Here is a 25,717-nt window from a genome sequence, read left to right on the forward strand (position 1 = left end):
CCACTAGTCACTCCTAGCACTATGACGAGACAAAATTATTACGGAAATAATCTTAAAAAATAACTGTTATAACACCGCGTTATTTTCGTATCCTTTTATCTGTGCTTCCCCGGATGCGGTAAAAAAGGATTTGGTTGCGCCACATGTGTGGATGTTCATTGAAAAGACATCCTGGCAGGAAATATTACACTATAGTGTTGTAATACTAGCTTATTATTGAGATACCTCGCCATTTGTTTTATTTTCTTTTAAATTGACTAAAACTTATTAAAATAGAAGATATTGCAAAGAAAGTCCAAGTTATAAAAAAGGATTTAAAAATATATTTTTTATAATTTATTATATATAACAGATTTATTCAGTTTATTCAAATCTTTTCCCCAATATTATTATTAAAAAATAATCGGTTTATAAGTCATAGCAAACGAAAATTATGAAACAAATACAATGAGACAACTGAAAAACTTAATTAAAGAGAATAATAGCCTGTGTTGCAAGCTTGTTTTATGATTAATGATTAGTGTTATTATATTATATTTAGTTTAAATGCTATATTAAATATTTTATCAATAAAAATACATTTAAAAAAACATTCCAATCAAAATTTTCTTGGTGGTCTCGTGTGGTATATCTGACGTCATAAAATTTTATTTATCCAATTATCTTCCTTCTATCGGTTTATGTATATAAGTGATTATTTTAAAACACCGCATTTCCGCCTTCGTATCCTGTAAAAGTACGATAATATAAGCAACATGAGCGGGTCTGCTATGAACAGATGCATTTATCGCTTACAATTGTCGTACCAAACGAGCTAGAGTCTAGCTATCGTCTGCGTTGGACAGTACCTAAACATTTCAATTGATGGGATTATATGCTTTATATTTTATATCTTAAAAGCTATTTTCCTCTGTAATCCATTTACACCATTATCCGTAGACGCACGTTTTCCGCCTAATTTATTATAAGGGCCGTCGCTGATACGAACTTGTCTTTTTATAGAAGACGAAGAGGTTACAGTATATGGGAACCTATTTTTAGTCTAATCTATTGGATTCCAATGTCTATACATATTTATTAAACTCTATAGTAATTTAAATAAATCGATAGCTACCTTTTTTTATATAAAGACGGACGATTGTAAGAAATGTCAACCATCGCTTACATAGCCAATGCGCCACCAACCTTGGGAACTAAGATTTTATGTCCCTTGTGCCTGTAATTACACTGGCTCACTCACCCTTCAAACCGGAACACAACAATAATAAGTACTGCTGTTTTGCGGTAGAATATCTGATGAGTGGGTGGTACCTACCCAGACGAGCTTGCACAAAGCTCTACCACCAGTAAGCCTACTATTAACTATAAATTTATTTATACTGTTTTTTTTTTCTCAAGCTTCGTATTATAAAATTGTAATCCTATGTCTAGGCCTTACTTTAGTAATGAGTAGTAACTGTACAACCATTTCTATAACGCTGTGGATAACAAGTAAAAATAAATAAATATTTATTATATAACAAATATTACAAAATCAGTTTTGTTCTAAAATTTGCCTGATTTTAGTTGATTAAAAATCCGTGTATGAACAAATTGTTCAAATATTGTTTGAAGTTCGAATCTTTTGCAACAGTTGTTTCAATCAAACGTAAGCAAATAAAAATATTTGCTCAGTAGGTATCACTTAATAAAGTAAAAACAGGTAGTGTAAATTTGTGATTGTTTGAACCTATACTTTGCAATGGTTATCACCCATAACTAAGCATTTATTTACTCTGTTAATCTATCTATACAAATAAATTAAGCCGGGCCGGTTTGCGTGGTTGGCAGATAATTGCTTTTCACGCCGAAGGTTGTGGATTCGATTTCCACCCAGGACAGACACTCGTGTGCCTGAACATGTCTGTTTGTCCTGAGTCTGGATGGAATTATCTATATAAGTATGTATTTACAAAAGAAAAGTATATATATAGTATATCAGTTGTCTGGTTTCCGTAGTACAAGCTCTGCTTCTGCTTAGTTTGGGATCAGATGGCCGTGTGAGAATAATATCCCAGGATTTTATTATATAAAAAAAACTGAATTATTTTTGTGATTTCGAAATAACTGCTTCTTTTTATGTTAGTATGGCTATTTGCGTGTTATGAAAACCAAAATAAAATTGTTTTAGACCTTTGCTGCTTGCAATGGAAGCCTCTTATATAAATAGTAAGTTAGTAATTTCTCTATAAAAACATACGTTCATATCTGTTTAACCTTTATACTAGTTGTATCCATATTTTAAGAAGATATGACCTTAAGAAGGTGGCGGTTACCGACTGGATGCTTTGGCGCACCTTTGGCCTATGTTCAGCAGTGGATTATGATTGGCTGTTGATTGATCGATTGAATAATATTAATACGTTTGTTTATTAAAAATGAAATTTAAAACAGAGTTTTATGATTCGTAGTTTTAGTTGTGACCAAATATAACAAATTATAACTCTCATATTGTATTATTTAATAGTAAGCGTTTCATTAAACTATGTAGTAGCTATGTAGTTTGAGACAACTGCTGCAGTTCCCGAAGCCATGAGTTCGAATTGCGGAACAAAAAGTAAAAAGGAATCTAATTACATTAGGCATAATTTAAAACCGTGCTCATGAGATTAGCGCGTCCAAACAAAGAAACATACTTTTTTTTATTTAGAATAGGAAGGCCATATGGGCCACCTGATGGTTAGTGGTCACCAACGCCCATAGACATTGGCATTGTAAGAAATGGTAACCATCGCTTACATCACCAATGCGCTACCAACCTTGGGAACTAAGATGTTATGTTCCTTGTGCCTGTAGTTACACTGGCTCACTCACCCTTCAAACCGGAACACAGCAATACCAAGTACTGGTGTTTTGCGGTAGAATATCTGATGAGTGGGTAATACCTACCCAGACGAGCTTGCACAAAGCTCTACCACAGTAAAAATAATATATTATTATACATTTCAAAGGGAACTTTTGTATCATTAAGATAAATCTTTATCAATTAAATTGAATTTAAAAAGTTACAAAACTAACATCAAGCGGATTGAATATATTAATTTGGCATCTAAAGGAGTCATTGAACTTTCTATCATAAGTTATAATTAAACAGGATTAACCGTCATGAGTCATTAGTCGATAAAATGCTTTGATGCAATACAGGGACTGGTGGTGTTAGTGTTAGTGTTAACATTTAAATAGTTTTAATTATATTTTTGTTTTTATTATCTGTGCTCGCTAATTCTATCACGTAATTATTGAGTTACCCTGTTAAGATTTTCCTTTCAATAGCTTATTATTTCGAAGTGTAAAAAGTTTAATTAGTCTATAAGTTTTGTGCGGATAACAATCGCAGCTACTATGAAGTTTTCATTTGATGTATTCATTTTACTTTAATAAAACTGATAGCAAAGAAACTGTAGCAGTTGTTTTCAAGAAATCAGAAAATATATTTTAACAAGATATTTCTACTCATGTTACTATACAAATAATTGATAAACTTTATAACTATTAATTAGAACGTTAAAAGTATTGGAAAATAAATAATAAAATTTAATTGTCATTATTATATTACAAGTTTTTAGTATATTAAAGTAATTTAGTGTTATTTAAACTTTCTAAATACAACTAAGTCTAGCCTTCTAATTGATAAATTAAAAAAAAATTCAAGAAAGCATAATTATTATCGATATTAAGGCAATTTTTAAACTATCAACTTTACTAATGACAAATTCAATGATACACCATGTGTATGGATAACATTGTGCGTGACAATATTTAATTTTCTATTCAACCGTTCCGGTGTTGAGTTAAGATGCAGTAGGAAGTGTTAATACTATTTATGAATACTTGGTTACGCATTCGCGATTATACTATTAATTACAGGTGCAAAGCGCTAAGTTAGAAAGATATTATGTTTATTAACTATTAATATTATATGATAAATATCCGAAAAATAGTTTTCAGAAAAAAAAATAACATTTATTAAAAGTACGCAATGCACATCTGATTGATATTATAAAGGCAAAAACTATGCTCTTCATTTCAATAAGTATTAAAAAAAATGTATTAATATATACATGCATTGTTTGCATTACATTTTCTACTATTTAATAATTATAATATTTTTAATCTGTGCTACGCAAAGTCCATCACGAATATTAAGTGAACTTACTATTTTATACAACAGCGCTATAACAAACGGTGATTAAGATAAGGCAAATTTTATATAAATTATAGTTATTTATAACTATTTATAATACGTTTTTATACGTGTTATGTTTGAAAGAAATGCGTCCATTTTGTTTATTGAATAGTTATACAATATGTTCAAGTAAATATGATGCAGGTACTAAGCTGAATTAACGATAAAAACGTCACTATAATAATTATACTTGTTTAATAGATCAAGATTATTATGAAAAGAGAAAAAAAAAACTTAAAAGTTAATAATTAACAAAAATAATACCTACTCTTAATTTATTACTGCAAATTCTTTAAATCGTCTAGAAAATTAAATAAATATAATAGAAATCGATTAAACTCGCAACGGAAACTTGAATCATGACACATTTCCTTGTGATATAAATACAATGAAATGTGAGATTAACAAACTGAAGCGAATGAGTATTATTAAGAAACCCACTATGATTAGACTAACCATTAACAATATAGAATAAAAAAAAATACTTAATAATAATAATTACCTACGCATTTTGAAACGTTTTTAGTTTTTACGTTATCACTAGTCATATTTACGTATACATTACTTATTACAATAACTCCTTGTGGGTATTCTGGTTATATTGCGTGAAAATTACCTCAGTATTTTTTTTAATATAATAGGCCAGCGTTTGACCGTTGACTTGCCTGATGCATCAACACGATCTAGGATGTAGCACGCTTGCCTAGAGGAAACCTCTTTACTCTCGATTTGAAGACACTAACGTATATAATATATAACGTATGATTAATGTAGTTTATGTGATTTTCAATAAAATATTTTATATTAATTACTAATAGTTACTCGATCAACGTCTCACAACGTTAACAGATAAACAAAAAACCGTGTTTAATATAAAAATTATAAACCAAAGATATCTCATCGATATCATAAACAATTGTAAATTTAATCAACATATATAACGAGCGGAACAAATCATTTCACTCGACTTTCGAGTGGCGAGTAAAACCGTGGGATTGATATTACAATAACTAAAAAATTCCGCAAGACTTGATATTACCCAGAATTGAAATATAACGATTGTATGCTAACAGTAAGAAGTATGATTACATCTTATATACATTAGAAATAATTATAATATTCACGATATATATATAAGCTTATGTTTTAACAAGATCTTATGTCGAGGTAATTTTTTATGTGACAAGCTAATACCATGGTCTATTTTTATTTCGAGAATTTTATAATATAATACGTGCCAGCATAAAGCCTAGTGCCGTTACAATCTCATTCTATGAATAGAAAAATGTAACTCTACGACTTAGTTAATTTGCATAGTGTGCATTTGTATTAAATAAATAAATTAAAACGAGTTTTAAAAATAACAGAATGTAAAACAAGTAAAGTAGCAAATTTTATGATTTTAAAATTATATGTATTAACTTCTCAGTGAATTTGAAATTTTTATTCTATGACTAATATGTACTTGAATAAAATATTGTTAATTACTACTTTATTATTTATTTACAAAGACAGTACATAATATATTCAGTATATTTAATCTTCTGTTAATAAATTAAGAGTAATATACAAACGTAACGACGTAATGAAAATAAATAAATATATAATAATGAATATTTTCCTTCAAAGTGTCATGGTATGTTTTTCGAGTAATCGATTTATTTAAGTTATTATTTATAATTGAAATATATAAAAGTAAGAGCAATTCTGAGGTAATCAGCAATGGTAAGAGGGATCTGGTAGGGCTTTATGCAAGCTCGTCTGGGTAGGTACCACCCACTCTTCAGATATTCTACCGCAAAACAGCAATACTTGATATTGTTGTGTTCCGGTTTGAAGAGTGAGTGAGCCAGTGTAATTACAGGCACAAGGGACATAACATCTTAGTTTCCAAGGTTGGTGGCGCATTGGTGATGTAAGCGATGATTAACATTTTTTACAATGCCAATGTCTATGGGCGTTGGTGACCATTTACCATCAGGTGGCCCGTCCGCCTCGCCTTATGCTCGTCCGCCTTCCTATTCTATAATAAAAATCATGAGGAATGTTTAGTTTTATAATTTATTAAAGTTTTGTGAAAATTGAATATGAAATTGACGATGAATGTTGAAGATGACGAAATAAATCATGACGACTGGGAGCTTTACTGATACATACATGTACCGCGTAAACCATTACTTATATGTATTATGATATAAACTTTATATGTAGACCCATATTCACATTCAGCCCGCGCGAAGGTGGGATGGGTAGCTAGTATAAAAGTAATTAGCTTGTATCCAGTGATTATTATTTGCGTTAAGCGTGTTTTTACATTTTATGATATTCATTTAAAACATTAGTATTGAATTTCTTAAATATAATATATATATATATATATATATATATATATATATATATATATATATATATTATTATATTATATATATATATTTATTATATATTAATTTTTATAATTAACAATATGAGCCGATATAGTTCCTTAGATAAAATACGCAGACCGAAGCACTGGGCAAGCATCAGGTATTTTTAGATATATTTTTTTGAACTCAGAAGTTATGGGGAAACTGCATCTGTCGGATTAAATTATGGCACATGTATAGCCACCAACCCGCATTGATGCAGCAACGTGGAACAAGCTCCTATCCTATATTTACTGCACTCAAATAGAATGAGATAAAAATAAAAAAAGTTCTACGAAAACATAAAAATCGTTTTAATTATAAGCATCGTTGTTATGAATATTCTTGGAAAACCTTTTCTACGTGAACGAAAAAGGTTTTCTCAGAAAATCAACGTGATATATATTTCTTATTCTCTATTAACGAGATTTACGCAAGAACTCGTTCACAGCCGTTTATTTACATATTCAATGTTGTCCCACAACTTAATTCTAGATGTAAATTTACTCAGGCATAAATCAAAGTTTACTTATCACTTCAGAAGTTAACCAATCGTATTTGTCGACTCAATGACCCACTAAGTCATTTTATGTGTCTGAAAATTACTGTAGTAAATTTTCTAACAGCGAAATTCTGTATTATTTATATTAAATTCTGTATTTAATACCAAAATAATAAAATTATATTATTTCATATAAAAATATGAGCCAACTCCGCTCTTTTTGTTTATTATAAAAAAATTACATATTCTTCAGCTTTTGGTTAAAAACGTTAATGTTAACGTTTGGTTAATGACTTTTTAAGGGAAATAAGTTTATATATGTATTTTTTTGGCTGGTCGAGAGCCGAGATGGCCCAGAGGTAGGAACGCGTGAATGATCGTAGGTTCAAGCCGGGCAAGCACCACTGAATTTTCATGTGCTTAATTTGTCATTATAATTCATCTCGTGCTTTACGGTGAAGGAAAACATCGTGAGGAAACCTACATGTGTCTAATTTCACTGAAATTCTGCCACATGTGTATTCTCCTCAAAAAGAAGAGAGGAGGCCTTTAGCCCAGCAGTGTGACATTCACAGGCTATTTGTTGGAGTATCATAAAAATATTCTATTAATAAAAAGATTCTATTTTCGTTAATTAATTACATATATTCTTATAATTATAATAATATATCGTTGCTATTTAGTGGTAGAATATCTTATGAGTAGGAACCACCAGTTCCTACCCCGGCAAGCTTGCACAAGCCCTACCACCAAGTAAGTAAATAAGTATTTAATTTAATAATATGTGCATATATAATGTGGCTATACGCAAAACAGCAGTATTTGGTATTGTTGTGTTCCGGTTTGAAGGGTGAGTGAGCCAGTGTAATTACAGGCACAAGGGACATAACATCTTAGTTCCCAAGGTATGTGGCGCATTGGTGATGTAAGCGATGGTTAACATTTCTTACAATGCCAATGTCTAAGGGCGTTTGGTGACCACTTACCATCAGGTGGCCCATATGCTCGTCCGCCTTCCTATTCTATAAAAAAAAAAAAACTATAAATTTTTTTAAATAAAGTAACGATTATAAGCGAACAATGTAAGTATAACGAAATAAATGTCCTAAAGCCCATTTAAATAAACGTAATGATCTATTGATACTTTTTTAGCGAACTCGTTATTTATATTAATCAAATAAACAATTACATGTTATGGCAAAAAACGTTTAATTCTGAAACGTTAAATGTAGAAATATTTTATTTGACACCTACTTTCAAATTAATATTATCGGTTTTAATATATTATGTGTGCTTTCGAGTGTACACATTGTTTTTCAATGTATACCAGGAAAACAAAGAATGAATCATGTACAGTGCGTGGTTCAGGCGAAACACCTTGATTTTATAATTTAAAAAAATAAATATAAAACTAAAATACGCTGCTCTTGCAAGCATTAATTAAAAGTAGAGCGTTTCGCAATCTAGGTTCCACAGAAAAGACTCAGCAAGTATATTTTATACAGATAATTAATGAAGTAATTACTTTAACTAATAATTTTATAATTTGCATCAACTCCTAGTACTTAATATACCATCATTAGATGTTTTTCAATAAAAATAATAAATAATATTTATCAGAACACAATAAGAAGGAGAAGAAGGAGAAGAAAAAGAGAGAAGTTAGAGCTTTCCATATATTGTGCATATCAGTGACAATGTACTAAAGTATATAATGGCAATAGACCAAAAGATTAAGCGACAAGTAATTACCACCGAGCCCCTTATATACGATGTTTCAACAAGAACTATAGCACACACACAAACAAAACATAGAATTTCGAATTTGGAATATAAAAACCAAATCATAATCACTATTAACCATTTTCATGTTACAAAAGCATTACAATCAGCACGATAAGGAAATATGACGTGAAACTACGCTTTAATTATTCAAGCAAATATATTTTTATGAAACGTAGTAATTAAGGACGAACATCATGACGTTATTTAACTTATATGTTATATAAATGTGTATGTTCATTATTAGTAAGCGTACAAGCACAACATTTTTTTGACAATTATTTTTACATAAGAATTTATTTATTTTATCAGGATTACCAACATGAAGGATTAAAAATTGCCATACTTATACAGTAACAGTCTGTGAATGTCCCACTCTTGGACTAAGGCCTCTCTTTTTTTTTTTTTGAGGAGAAGGTTTGGAGCTTATTCCACCACGCTGCTCCAATGCGGATTGGTCTAATACACATGTAGCAGAATTTCAGTGTAAGTTGACATATGCAGGTTTCCTCGTGATATTTTTCTTTACCGTCAAGCACGAGATGAATTATAAACACAAATTAAGCACATGAACATTCAGCGGTGCTTGCGCGGGTTTGAACGCACGATCATTGGTTAAGATTCACGCGTTGTAACCATTGGGGCATCTCGACTTCCATACTTATAGGTAACCATGAATTGTTTACATTGAAGATGTAAATTAGTATATACAAATAAAGATCAACAGCTAATTATGACTGCGAAGAATGGCGACAAGACTGCTAGCAGTGTTTCTTCGTAGAATCATAAATCCGATCCTCTGGGCGAAAAACATATGCCGGCTTTCTCGCGATGTTGCCCTACACCGCTGAGCACGAGATGAATTATAAACACATAAAAATTAAATAGTTTTTGCCCGAGTTTGAACCCGTAATTATTGGTTAAACTTCATGTGTTCTATAAGCCATCTCAGTCAAATAAATAATTATTTTGACAGCACTCTGTATCCCCAAACAGCTAACTGCCTTAAGTCATACAATGGTATTCCCATCACTATGACAACATATTTGTAAACCGACCGAGTCATAAATAAAGGAACCCGGTCACAGTCGCGTGGAATCGTGACTGGTACCGAATTGTTTTAGCAAAACTTTAAAAGATTTACGACGTCTGGTGAGTCAGAAATTCAAATGTTTCAAAAGTGTAATAATTAACCCCTATAATATTATAATTATCGAGTACTTAGTCTTCATTAAAAGGAGGTAAAGTTTGTAAGTTTGGATCTTGGAGGTAATCTCCGAAGCTATTTGACTAATTTAAAAAAAAGCTTTCACCAATATTTAGAATGAACGTTCAGGGTTATACTTATAATAGTTTTAATTAAGAACAATTATTTCTTACGAACGCTGCCTTATCATTAATAGATATACGAATTATTTCTATAGAATATTCGTAGAACTTACATATAAATAGGCGTAAAAAAGTGTTAATATACAAATTGATAAAATATAACTATTATTATTTAAAATTTATTTTCTTAAATAATACTGTAACAGTCCCTAAGGCAAAGTAAGCAAACCTCCCCTTTATGGAATAACGACCTTCTTCCACCACGCTGCACCAGTGCGAGTTGAATATATATATATTTATGTTCACTGGTGGTAGGGCTTTGTGTAAGCTCGTCTGGGTAGGTACCGCCCACTCATCAGATATTCTACCGCAAAACAGCAGTACTTGATATTTACTTGATAGTTGTGTTCCGGTTTGAAGGGCCAGTGTAATTACAGGCACAAGGGACATAACATCTTAGTTCCCAAGGTTGGTGGCGCATTGGCTATGTAAGCGATGGTTAACATTTCTTACAATGCCAATGTCTATGGGCGTTGGTGACCACTTACCATCAGGTGGCCCATATGCGCGTCCGCCTTCCTAATCTATAAAAAAAAACATGTTGAGGTGAGTGTTATTTCATCTGATTCATGTTCCTTCGCATTTTCCTGTACCGCCTCGCACGAGGTAAAATAGCAATTTTTATTTCTTCTCAAATCTTTTATCAAGTAAAAATATCGTATTTTCTTTACCGTTGGACGTAATATACTAGTTAAATCTTGTAAGAGTCGACTCCAAAGTGCTTAAGAGCATACTTAAAGTAATAAATTAAGTATCTTTTGAATATATTCAAAGTTACTTAATAAATCTTTGTACTTGATAGACATTTTCATAGTAGTTTGTAACATAAATGATATTACGTTTTAGAACGTGTGTCAATTATGTTTATCGATTTTCTTAGCCGCGCATGTTTTAAATACATATTATTACATAGCATTCCAATCAATGTTATCGTATATATAATTGGATAATTAATAACTGATTAAATTCCCATTAAGGTTCGATATTTTTGTCTTCCTGTGTCTCTAAATGCGTAAAACGTAACGTTATATCATTTTATATTATGTACCGTACTTAGTAGACAATGTTACTTAGGACTAATTTATAAAAAATATTTCAGCATATTATGTATCTTTTAAAAAGAGACCAATATAATAAAGTGTTATTGTAGTAACAAAATCTATAGTTTATATGTAATTATAAATATATAATTACGGTAAACTAAAATTATTAATCCAGCAATGAGTGTTAGTTTAATCTGCACTTAAATTTAAACCAGTCAGTCTTGTGAAAGGATTCAGTGGAAATTAAAATAAAAACGCGAAGAATAATTTTCATAACGAACAATGGAATATACGGGTAAATGCAGCGATTTATGCTTTACTATTTTATAGTGATTAACTGTTTTAAGAACTTTTATTTATATTATTATCCCCTGAGAGCCTTAATACAAAAATTTTGTTTGATATAAAATGCATAATTCGTATATAGTTTTTTTATGAATAAAAAACAAATCGTGTGTCTCATTTTTACGACTACGTAGTTCTTCATAAAATCGTATACATATGTTACATACGTATAAATAAACCAAATCGCTAAAATGTAGATCTTACAATCATTTAATATATTAAAAATAACATGGTGTTTCTTAAATTTTTATCTTTTTAAATAAAGAATATCATCGTTAAACACACACTTAGTAAGTATGTTTAACTTTTATTATTAAAACAACAGCTATAAGAATGAGTTTCATATAAATATTAAATATAAACAGTGTAAAGTAATTGATATTTAATCTGCTAATGCCACACAGACCGGCTTGCGGTAACAATGACGGCATCAAATTGCAGTCTCAGTATTTAAAAGATTAATAATATTATTGATTAAAATATAAATATTACTTTACAAAGACAATTTACAGAGTACATTCGCAATATTCACTCGTTTACAAGCAATTTTTCGTAACTTTTTTAACAAGCAATTTTGTAGATGTCAGTTAATTTTAATATAAATGAACTTGAAAATTATTACGAATTATAACAAAATATTTGGATTGTCTTGATGACCCACACAACCGTTTATTGTACATATATTCTTATAGCTAAGAAATTATCTGTATTTTATTATATGCTTGTGGTATATATTTAAGTATATTTTATTATATGCTTGTGGTATATATTGAAGTATATTTTATTATATGCTTGTGGTATATATTGAAGTATATTTTATTATATGCTTGTGGTATATATTGAAGTATATTTTATTATATGCTTGTGGTATATATTGAAGTATATTTTATTATATGCTTGTGGTATATATTGAAGTATATTTTTTTACAATTTATATAGATAATAAATCAAAGCGTCAAATATAAGGCATGCCTACTTTTATAAGTCTCTGTATTAAAAAAAACAAGTTATACTAGATCAAATCAAACCAAAGATTTTTATTCAATTAAACTTTACAATAAAGCGTTTTTAAATCGTCAATATTTTGAATCTAACGTCATTTCGGAAATCTAAAAAAGTATACGCTATTTAAAAAAAAAACATTCATGTTCATAAGACATTATAAAAAATATTATGAAAACTAATTACCTACTTAAAATGAAAAAGGTTTATTTGAATATATTCGCAAGTTCTTTTCAATTTTTAAGAAAGTTGAAAACACAAAATAATTCATCAACCGGTTTTGCACATCTCATTAAAATACATTGACATCGCAATCAACCGAACGTGTCCTCTAAAATCAATTATCCGGTGCGGAACCGGAATGACCACATCTAACAGTTATATTACTGTTGCAGATGCTGCGATACAAATTCGGTTGACGCACTTTCAAATTGTAGCACGCGACTTGTGGCCCACAAACTTAATTGAAAGCATTTCATTATACTATACAAACGAGAAAACTGTAAAATGATTGTGTCTGTAAACGTATTTTTTTATTTTAATCTTACGAGATATTTTCCACTATGCAAAAACAAAAACTAAAAAAATGTTAAATCGTGGGAATACACAGCCCGTAAATATTCCGCTGGTTATTCACTCTAAAGAAAAAGATTGGAGCTTGTTCCACCACGCTGCTTCATTGTGGTTTGGTGGATACATTATATACAATTTTATCTGATTCTTACAGGTTTTTCCACGTTTTTCGTTGTAGTTACTAGGAGATCATCCCTAATAAATGTATGTATATTAAATTGTACATTAGTTCCTAGCTACCAGACGCCGCTTCGTGACATGAAATTATAAATTTTGTAACAACTCGAAAGCCGTATTAAGACCGTTAAGGGTTTAATTATTTTGTTGGCCAACATTAAAATAAATATTTCAAATATCTGAAGCATGCGGAATGCAGATATCCAGACGCGATTTCTTGTTGAGACGGTAAGTTCATTAACCTATAACATAATCAAGTAATATCAAGTGATCAGTTGATTCGTCGTCTTATTAAGCAGAAAAAAGTCATTCATCAAACTGATGCATATTTTGACAAAATAAGGCTTCGAATGTACTGCCAATTGGCTGACTGGTTGCTGTCTTTAGTCATTAGATTAGAATTTAAAAAAATGTCTGAATTGTTACTATTTTAAGAACTTACTATACATTATTCTTTTTAATCCGATTCAGAATTCTATAATAGTTTTGCCATATACTCCCATATTCACAAAGGATAGTGAGCAAAGAATCTTACACATCATATTTTCAATAAATATATATGTATAGGAAACGCAAACACGACTCACCCATTGACTCACTATAATAACAACTTTTATATAACTTATTTCGCGTGCCTTCATGATTGTCAGTTGCTCATTGAGTAATGTTTTTAAAATCGATCGAGAATTGTTTAGCGGTCAATATTTTTAATTTTTATCGAATAAATACGCGGACAGAATTGTCGGCAATCGTTAGTATTATGTACCCGAACAAACGCTAATTGGTTTTTTAATGTTTTTTTTTTTTTAGTAAATTTATTATAAGAAAAAGAACATGAATAATGAGATACCTATTAATCAATTTCTTGTCACAAAAAAGTTATATTAATTTAGGAATGACGAATTTATTAAGCTAACTTTGAATAAGGTAAAATAATTTGTAATATATATTGTATTACATAATTATTTACTTAAATGAAATTGTGCTACAAAATATATGACATTAATATTATAATCAGCATAATCTGTGTGTTTTTTAATGTAATATGTACTGTGCCTTGTTTATAGCTGCGATCAAAATGAGATTCCTAGCAATAAAATATATAGTTTGAAAAACTAAAAAAAGAAGAAATTTAACGCATCGGAAGACTATGATTTTATTTTACGAATATTTCTAATCAAAAAATAAAACCATTTGATGCATTTTTTAAACTTAAACTTATAAATATTAATATTCAAAATCCACTTCAAAATAAACTTTTCTAATGAAATTCGAAACTTTTCAGGTGAGTGTACTGAAACTTATTAATTTATGGTGTCATTATTTGCTACAATTAGCGTTCTAATTTATAAACTTTGTTTAGCTGGTGATTCAATGAACAATGTTGTGTCTTCTTTTTTCGAATCAAATCAATAATGACAAAAAGAGATAGATCAATGTTAAATTAAACAGCCGCTAAGCAAGGTTATTAAGTAAGGCCATGAGCGACTGAAAGATGCCTGTCTTAAGAAAAACTTCAATAAATAACGTAGAAACTCTGAAGACCTTTTGTTAATTAAAAATCAAATTTAAAAAGTAAAAAGTTTTATATTCTATTTCGAGGTTCGCACTTAACCACTTATAGTATACTGTAGGTAACATAATTACGTCAAGAATAGTCAAACAGTGATTGTTCCCACTATTTGTATGAATCATACACTTGAATCATTTACCGGTTTCCTTGTAAGTGTTGTATTCGGCTTAAGCATTGTTGAAAATGTTATAAACTATAGCTGTGTACATAGTGATAAAAATTTGATAAATATATTTTTTTCTCAAAATAACTGATTTGTAACTCGGGACATACTCACTCTTGCATATAAAAATGTTGCATATGAATTCGAAGTTTATATTTTAACGCTCTCAAAGATAAATCAACTTGAAGACGTTTTTGGGTTTGTCGTAGTGCACCGCCATTTTTCCTTTATTATAACTTTGCATTCAAAAAACGTATTTTACACAATGTGAAACAGTGTATTGTTGTATGTAATAAAAGGATAGTAATCATCTCAATTACTCGTGCATGATTTTTTGATTCATATGAAATTATGGGTCATCAATTATTATGAAAATCACATATGTATAGATAGAATATAGATTTACGTAAATAAACCTCCGAAATATTAAAAAAAAACTATATTTCAAACAACATACAACTCATACAAAATGAATCATATGCATCGCACAAAAAAAATGAATAATCGTTGTTACATTATTGATACATATGTTTTTTTAACAAAAAAATGTTTTAGATACCTCTCGGGATTTAACCCTATCTCTACATTAATACTCTGTCCAACATTTGGACAAAGTTGGCCGTGGTCAGAAATATAAAAAAATATGTTCGTGATCATAAAAATATTCATAAAATGTGGCATGACAATAATAGGTACTTAAATAATAACGTCTTATATTCATAACCGTTCGCATCTTTTACACGGATAGGACCCCCTAAGGGTTTAGGTCATAAGAGTCACAGCGATAGGGAAACATAGCGAAAAATATTAAATAATTGAACCAACAGACAGATATTGTAAAAATAATTTAATACCATATTTACAAGAACAAAAAATATCTACCATATTAGTTTATCGTATAAGCCATTTATTTCACGTATAGATTATAAACGTGCCAAAACATTGGCAAACGTGCAATTTTTGCTTTATCTGTTCCCAATATGGAGTTGAATATTATAGTGACAATAACGAATATATATATACATAACTAGTCATCAAAAAAATGTTAGATTATAATTATTTTATTAAGATCTTAAACAAACTTTCATGAGGTTTTTCTATATTTTTAGTAACATGTCGGAATACTACACTACATTGAACAATAAAGTTAATAAAACAGTTTAAAAAAATGTCTGCATGTACGCATCAGAAAATATTTAACTACATCCAATAGCAATGAAATTGAGGCAGGACAACGGTAGAGCAATCATGAACGCAATAAGAATAATCAAAATCGGTCCATAAACAAAAAAGCCATATACGAACATATACATACATTTATATTCAAAGACGAGTTGAGAACCTTTTTAGAAAATTAAAAGAAAAGTCACAAAAAAAGCAAAAAATTGAGTGTTTTATTAAAACAGTTTAAAGTTGTTAATTAAAAAAATAATAATAATACTTTGGCATACCTAAAAATAATAATTTACAAGACAGTTACGTTTCACTCATCTATTATTCTACCGACAAAAATGAATATTTTGCGTTTGCATTAGTTTACTACAATTTTAAGGGTGAATGAGCCAATGTAACACATAAGACATTTTAGATCTAATATTTGCTGGTGCAATGGTACTGACGTGAACGGTTGACAATTTATACAAAGATATTTTCATAGTGTCTAGGGTGGAAGTGACCACTTACCATGAAGGTCCATTTTTTTTTAGTATATGAAGGCGGACTAGCATATCTGCCACCTGATGGTAAGTGGTCACCAACGCCCTTAGACATTGGCATTGTAAGAAATTTTAACCATCGCCTACATCGCTAATGCGCCACCAACCTTGGGAACTTATTTGCTGTTTTGCGGTAGAATATCTGATGATTGGGTGGTACCTCAGACGAGCTTGCACAAAGCCCCGGTACCTTTTATCTTACAAAAAACCATTTCCTTTAAAACGAATAATAAAATATTAAATCTAGCACAGCCCATACAAACGCAGCTGCGGATGAAATCGGCGTTATGTGAATAAATAATTAATCAGCAATAAGAGATGTATGTTGTGCGTGGTAATTCATTATAAAATACGAGTGTGGATTAATTATTATACGAACACAAGCCACGTTTATTAATATTAATAACCTGCAGAGTTATCATTTAACAAATGACTCATATATTTGTGGCATTATAAATATAAACACTTTAATTAGTCGTTTTTTGATTATTACTAACAGTGAGTGTTTTGTACATCTTACACATTTAATGTTTTACGTCACAGTATTGTTTATATGTTAATATATTCGAATTTAATTATATTCTTTTCTTTTTGTAAATAGAATGTTTATATTTGAAAACGATTTTCTTGAAGACGCATTAAAAATCATCATTCACTTGGCTTTTTATTTGGGGCTGGCTCAAAGCATTTTAAACTATAGGCATAATAATAAGCTGTAGGTAGCAATTTACAACTTATTGATACCAACTCCGTTGCCGTTAGATTGGTTTCCCGCTATATTACTAGTTGCTAAAGGACTGATGCATGCACTTAACACAAAACCTTTTAAGGCTCTTACGACGTATGATAATTAAAACACTTTTACGACGGCTGAGATATTCTAGGTCTATTCTACACAGTGGAAGGCATGAAGGTTTTAAAGAAATTTGATACAAATGTAAATAACATATTGTGTCAAATTAGTATTTATATAGTTCATTTTGTAACTACAAGAAATAAAACAAATACAAAAATAATGGAGAATTAGGGTTTGGAATCTTCGATAAGAAATAATATTTTACCAAGCACAAAGAAATGTAGGTGACAAGAAAGAAAATTTAAATAAATCTTAGCAAACGAATGATTTCCGAAAGGCTTCGACGAATCATTTGAGAACAGTTCTAATCACCCAAAAGAAGCTGATATTATCGAATTAATGTGAATAAAAGAAGGCGAAGTACATCTCCTTTTACACTGATAAAGAGAAACAATGTTGTTAGATATTTTTGATGAATTCGAAATAGTATATGTTTGATTCGATACTAAATAGTATAATTAATAAGATTGCTTTGAGAAATATTTATTATATAATGGATTAAGATTGCTGAATAGTCTGCTGTGCCAATTAAAAAAAGCTTTAGCAAATTTCAGCTCAGCAGTGGTAAGAACTTCGTACCTCACTAGTGAATTGCTAAAACCCAACTTACAGTAATGCGTATATTTTTTGTTTCGATTAATATAGTCAATGCCGCACATCACTTTCTGACATTTCACGATCGTTTAGTAGACTTTGTTCCAACATAATAGCTCTACTGTTTAACGTCAGAATTGTCGATAGTATTATGGACATATCGTCGCTTCGCATCGCGACACAATTTGTTGCACCGGTTACGTAGCAGCTTGTAACGGTCCAGGTTTATCTCATCGGACATTTAAAAAGTCTGAATTATTTGCAATTTTAGAGAACCACATCTATTCAATGTTTTTTTTACGTTCCAAGAACTCTATTTAATATTCAAAGGAAACAAACAGTTAAGCTTAAAAATAATCATGACATTCACCATAATAATCATAACATTTCAAGAATACACGCATCCAAATGGAATAGTACCTATATCACTAAGTGTTAATATTTCACTGGTGAATAATGAAGTGAGTTCTTACAGAATAGCACTGTAGTTTTAAATTATTAGTTAGCTTTTCCGCCTGTAATACAAATTTTAAATCATAAAACGTATGACATTTCAAATTGTTCACACACGCACGACACGTTAATATATGTTATGTAGGATCCTAAAACACTTGAAATGTCAGCACATCTAAAATGTAACACAAGCTACAGTAGTGCTTCCACAACGCAAAATCTAATGAAAATTAAACTTTAATTTCACTCAGTCAATTTATATTGAACATATTTATAATATCAACAATGATATATAGAATAAACAAATAAATTTATAGTCATCATTTCGCCACCCATAAGATCCGAGCCGTTAATTTTTTAACAAGGGACTTGTTCCTGTAATTAAACTGGGTTTTAAAGGAAGGAAGACAGCAATACATATAAGAATAATTGTTGAGTAGTTGGTTCTCATCCAAAACTTTTAGAATATACAGTACAAAAAAACAATCCATCTCTTTCTTAAGTATGACACTAAATGGAATAGATAAGTGTTATTATCCTTCGAAATTTTTACGCGTAACATACTGTTATATACATATTTAAAATGTTTTTTTTTTTAACATATAAATTTCTTTGATACGTTAAATGTAATGAATACATCATCGCTATTTCAATTTGTAAAGTTTTGAAACGAGGCACATTGAATATGTTGAATTAAAACTGACCTAATTTATCGTATTATATACGAGCGTTATTAATAAAGCAATCGTAATAATTACATTATATACCTACTTTCTATAAAGTGATTCTACTATTTTCAATACCTATCAATACGTATTGCGGTATAACCGTAAACAAATCTTTTGAGTAACTGATTTCGATCTTTCTCTTTTCAATAAGATTTTCCCCTTTTTAAGACAAAAAATCTTGTTAAAGTTTATTTCGAACCCTAATAAGAAAAGTAATTTCGCAGGTAAATAAACAGTACAGGGTAAAGGACGGCGACCGTTAATACTAACAGCTGTTCGCCCACCTGCCGTTACCGACTTACCGGCTGTGAACACATCTTTGCCTTTTTACAACGTTGTTTAGCTTGAGGGGGAACCATTGAGAAGCTTTTGAACTTCTATAATATGGTTTAATAAATACATAGCATTGTATTAGTTATTTCATATTTGTTCGTTTATTATGTAACCTTTCATATTGGCTTAGGTCATCAAAAATATAAGGAATATGAAATTCGTCCGACAAAATCTCACATCAGAAGCGCCCTTTTTTAAATTTCGAATTATGTCACGCAGTTTTTAGTCAACGGTCTTGTCCGCTAGACTACAAATGTCGTTAGAACTCTAAATATATGGCTGCTTAGAATTCAAATATACTTTCATAAAACTGAAATTTTAACTGTAACTATTACAGAATGGAAGAATTAAAAGGTATTAAAAAACTGTATTATAAGTATCTAAATAATATGTAGCTAAATCATTATAACGGAAAATATATTAGTTTCTAAACAATTTCCCACATAAATTTTTGTAATATCCCCGTATAGGCACACTGGAAGGTCAAATATAATACCACACGAGCCATGGAATGCAGAGTTGTAAGAACACACTCATAACTTTCAACCTTCGTCCATTCATATTCAACATTCCTCGTCGAATCCTGAAGATTATCGTGCCTACGTACAAGGACAAACTTTATTAATTTTCAATGTCGAATAACATGGAACATACTAAATGCAAACTTTATATTTTATTTCTTTTATTTTATATACTTTACTGACGATGAAATAAGATGTTTTGTTTGTTTTTCGTCAATTAAATATTGATATATATTTTGTTAGAATATGCAGTAAGAAAAATGTTTTTCTTAATATATAACGTTGGCTTAAAATAAAAAATATAGTAGCTTTGACTGAAGACGGCAAAACATAAATTAAAATATGTGTATTTTTATTATATTTATTTTTATAAATTAAATAAATATTAAGTGTACTTTTCCTAGTTCGAATTTCGAATCCGTTTAGCAGTTTAGTCGTAATTAAGTACAGATAAATATAAAACTAAGTCTTGTATTTATAATAATATATTAATTTTCTCAATTCAAATATTAACGGTGATTTCATCAAAAATATTTAATTTCTTCTGAATCGACTAAGTTATTACTAGAGTAATCCGAAGATATCTCAATTAAAACGTTTCTAATAAGCTTCATGCTAATATTGTAGAAGGCTCCACAAGATTGTTAGAAATCTATTTGCCTCAAAGTTTGCAAGGGATAATCTTCAAAGGAAGGCAATTTAAAGCGAATGTACACAATGAGACCAAACTGTTCAAGTTCCTAAGGACATTGACATGAAGTTGAGATGGAGCATCTGTTACAGAAACAAATATCGACGAAGTTTTAATACTTCATTGATTGCTTTTGTTCGCACGCAAACTTACAAGAGTTGGTATTTTATGGGACTTTTTGGGGTTCTTTTTGAATATAACTTTGAATGTCTCTCTCTTTGACGTCCAACGTTTTTAATTTAACTAAAAATATAACCGGCCAATTTTAGTAATGAAAGTCGCATCTACTTAAATATGAACACCGACTCCAATATTTAATCGTAATAAGGTATTTTAAATATTATTGTAAGCGTGCATACAGACATTTTTTAACTTGTTAACTTTTAACTTAAGACAATTTATAATATAATTTATTTTTATTTTTACAATTTATTTATGTAAAATGAGTACCTTCAGGGATATACGCGCTGCTCAAATAAAACATCGTTAGTTAGAATATCATATTATTCATAATTTACATAAATTAAGAATGGACTGACAATTTTTTCGCAATAAAATAAAATGCACAGAAATAAGCAATCATCTTGTACAGTTATTACATACATATTTGTACACAGTATTACATAAATACGTACTTTGTACATCATTATTTGAAGTAGTATAAACAGCATTAGTTGTTGCAAAGCTTTCAAAAAAATGTATATTAAATCTTATGATAAAACTGTGCTATTGCGTTCAGAAACAAGACGTAAAACTCGAAGATTTAAAAGAAACAATGTTATCTTAATTTCACTTTAAGCCTTGAATGAAAATTTCTTAATGAAATATGAAATGAAGTGAGTACAAATTAGATATGAAATAATCTTAAAAAAAGACTAATTTAATGAAAAATATATTATATATGGTATTGTGAAATAATATAATAATCTCGTTGTAATACAATAATTAACGTGTCTTACAAAAAATTGTAAAAGGATGAAGCTATCGTTTTTATATCGTTAAAGAAATATTGGCAGAGTAACTGCACAGCGGGCTCCTTAACATTACCACGCATAATTAAATCGTAGAGCAGCTGGGGAATAATTAAACGACTTGAATTCTTGAATATAAGTATTATAATCAAAAAAAATATTATACTTTTAAAACATAGTCTTGTAACATCGAAATACATTTTGTTGCTTATATACAAAATTAAAAAGCTTTTCTGTAAATTCAAACTAAATTTATGCTGTCTATGGCATAAAAAATATAGTCAGAAATTTAACTCCATATTATTTCACATTGAATCCTGATCAAAAAGATAAGATATCAATTACTGAAAATTGGTACAGCGATACCTTTGGGAAACAAATCCAGTTGTGACGTGGGTACTAAAGGGTCACGCTTCTCACGAACAAAACAATTTTAATATTATTACAGTCATAACTCTGTTATAATATTTATTACAAATTTGCTTGACATCATTAAGTTAATGTAGTTGAAATATTATAAAGATAGTATAAGTTAATAATAGTATAGTAATAGGATAAGTTCTTTAGCTGGTATAAATAATAATATAATATGATTGTAAATTGCATATAAATTTTCCATTAACCCCGTGCAGTTTCTCAAGACTTGTCTTCCTCAGAATACCTACAATGCAGCACAAGACTCGTGTTTATTGTTGTTGTTTCTAAAGAAGATTGTACTGGTAGATACGAACATATTTTTCACGCCTTTTACTTTTTTATGAACTTAATTAAGTAAAGGCAAAGATATTCCAATAAAACGGTTCACAGCCCGTATTATTGTTCTATCAAATTTAAAATATCCAACTTAATATCTATGATTTTATCCAGTAATTAAATGGTGGCGCGGATAACCATTAATAATCTTTTTTAATATCTATATAATTTAATGTCTACATGTCGGATTGTACATTTGAGATCAATATGTTATATGAAAACTTTGATTTAACGTATCAATAAAATATCGGTCGATTTTGACGATGAAAATAAATTCTTTCATCCTATTTAGTTTTTTAATATATATTCTTATTATTAATTGCAATAAATTATCTGTACGGTAAATGGTTTTACAGATTTAATGATACTACTGACATAATATTTTTTTTTATTTAATTAAAAAAATCAATTAAATTGTTACTTGTTATTAAAATTAGATGAGATCAAAGGGATGTTTGAATGAGAAAGGTAGTTTAGTAATGGTATGACAGCTTATTCCCTCATAGGGACGCAGATTGAAGATCGATCTATTAATTATTGGTACAAGCTAGATATAATATTAATCTCAACTTTACATAAGTATTTCATAGAAATATTATAATTACGTTCATGAAACTTACGGTAACCAAGGCTGCGTCCTTGGAGCTGTAAGGTGTGTCGAAAGAATAAATCGATTTACATATTGTATAGTACGCATTTTTTTTTAATTATTTTTCATGGCAATGGATTATTATTTATTTAGTAGGTAAGCAATTGCATTTTATAAATATTTTTAAGCAGTATATAATTGTTACACTTAAGTATAAAATATTAAACAATACTCTTTAAAATAATGTAAAATACATTTTCCATTTTCGTCTAATAAATGAACCCAAAACTTTGTAGTTAATTTACATTTTTTTTATATTAATCTGATAATAACATAGACAAAATTTAATGTAAACACAACCCCATGGTTTTAATATGTCACACGAATAATTTATTTATTATATTTTTTATAAAATCGTTAAAATTAAAACGGAATATGTAAATAATTATTTTTTTATGCTGCGTACATATTTAATTTTTCAATTTTGTGTTACACGTATACGTTCAAATGTATGACAGAGCGAAGTATTCGTATTTCTGTGTATTCTTGCTAAGACAATATCTCCAATTAACTTTAATTAAGCATGCTTAGAACAATTAGTAAGCGCGCGAACATGTGATGAAATTGGACCTTGTCTTTATTATATACCTATTTTAATATTTTTGATTCAATATTTTTACGAGACATCTTCAATTCGCCAATTTAATTTATAAAATAAATAGTCTTAGTCTAATTTATTATTGAAATAAAGGTGCACAATTTAAATATCATATATTTAATTAATAAACTAGAATTTATAAAAATATAAATAATAAAATTTAAATACATACATGTGCTGGAGACATGGCACTCATTCAGAACACACTGGTAGATTAACCAGGATTCCAGCTCGATCATCGTGGATGCTGTCATTTTTCCGACGATTAATAAATAACACTTCAGTCAATAAATAGGAAATATTAAACGTATTTGTTTAATTTCACTACTGCCTTTCACTTAACATCAATATTTATTAATAACTATCCATATGTCTTTAATTTTAAGTCAATATAAACAGTAAATAGTCCGTCAACTTACGAAACGTACTCAATGTTTTGATACCGCCCACGTCCTAAGCTTAAGCTTAATAATATATAAAGATGATACAATTACGCTATCCTCTCGGCTACTAGTAAATTTCTATGCCAGCAGCCCCAGCCGGAATCGGAAATTATAATTGGAGTTGCCATGATCAAGAAATACAATTTCCCTTTAACGCATTATTCCGTCACCTTCAAAAACGTGTGACAATTAAGATAAAGGTAATTTTAGTAAAAAAAGGAGGTTGATAAAGCTGATTTAACAGAATAAATATTTCGACAGTGTTTAATTATTTGTTTCTAACTTTATATGTATTTTAATTTTTTATATTAAAATTATAACATTGGTATGGTATTTTGATTTATTTTGCGCAACTTACGAATTTTTAAACTAATTTTGTAAAAATATAGCAGCCTTCCACTGCCATGTGCAAATTTTAGAAAGCTGACAACATTATTTTCCATAGAGCAATGCTGGACATAGAATAAGTTGAACATATTTTATCGAATATCGATAAAAGCTCTGAAAGAGTAAATTATTCATAAAAACAAGCTATTCATTCATGCTTACATTAAATTAATAAAATCTAATCTCAGTAATAACGAAGTTTTTATTTATTATTATTAAATCGATAACATGCGACGTTAATGCAAAATTGACATTTCGAAAATGTCAGTATTGTCTAATTTGTTTATGGCATTTCACAAGTGCTCCGCGCAGTAGAAAGTGCTCTATTTGTAAATATTGTTAAATTGTAAATATTAGAAGAAAATAGTATTTATACAGGAAATCTTTGTTTTTAATATTTATTTAAGTGTTTTATGGATAAAGTTCGTCGGCTACCACAAGTTTAAGCCCACACAGGTGAGTTAATTTTTGTTACGCATAATATTTATAACACCTGCTTGGTTTTTCTTTTTTCATGATAAAAAATAAGGAAACCGTACATTATTTTGTTACTGTCAAAAGATGCGAAATTATGCTAGCGTTTTAAGCCTGTTAAAATAAAATAATTAGTGAAATTTAACGCTGTTCCGTGTAACCTTGAGCCGAAGAGTGTCATCGTTAAAAACGGCAGCTGTGCTTTACAATTTACATATGTTTTTAAATGCAAGGTGTGTACTTTGTTGTAGTGCAACATTACATTTCGTACGAACATTATTTTAAACTTCATGATTATGTAGTCAACAATATTTTTAGTATAATTCAATTTGCTTAAAAATATATATATCAATCTAAAAAAGATAATGTAAATCG

At 29.4% G+C, this 25,717-nt stretch overlaps 2 protein-coding genes across 3 annotated transcripts in view; one reads left to right on the forward strand and one right to left on the reverse strand.

Annotated features, from left to right (window-relative positions):
* The window catches only part of LOC126773300 (tumor necrosis factor alpha-induced protein 8-like protein), a 59,300-nt gene extending 34,757 nt beyond the window's left edge, over window positions 1-24,543 (reverse strand). For both annotated transcript variants that reach the window (XM_050494129.1, XM_050494130.1), the window contains exon 1: window positions 24,211-24,543. In XM_050494129.1, the coding sequence (XP_050350086.1) occupies window positions 24,211-24,292 (82 nt within the window). In that variant the 5' untranslated portion in view covers window positions 24,293-24,543. The remainder of the gene's footprint in view (window positions 1-24,210) is intronic.
* A 621-nt stretch (window positions 24,544-25,164) lies between these two features.
* Window positions 25,165-25,717, forward strand: part of LOC126773228 (OTU domain-containing protein 7B-like) — a 29,875-nt gene continuing 29,322 nt past the window's right edge. Inside the window, exon 1 of the mRNA XM_050493982.1 lies at window positions 25,165-25,324. The gene's annotated coding sequence lies outside the window, so the exon portion shown is untranslated. The remainder of the gene's footprint in view (window positions 25,325-25,717) is intronic.

This window comes from Nymphalis io, chromosome 14, assembly GCF_905147045.1.
Source record: "Nymphalis io chromosome 14, ilAglIoxx1.1, whole genome shotgun sequence".
NCBI classification, from domain to species: Eukaryota; Metazoa; Arthropoda; class Insecta; order Lepidoptera; family Nymphalidae; genus Nymphalis; species Nymphalis io.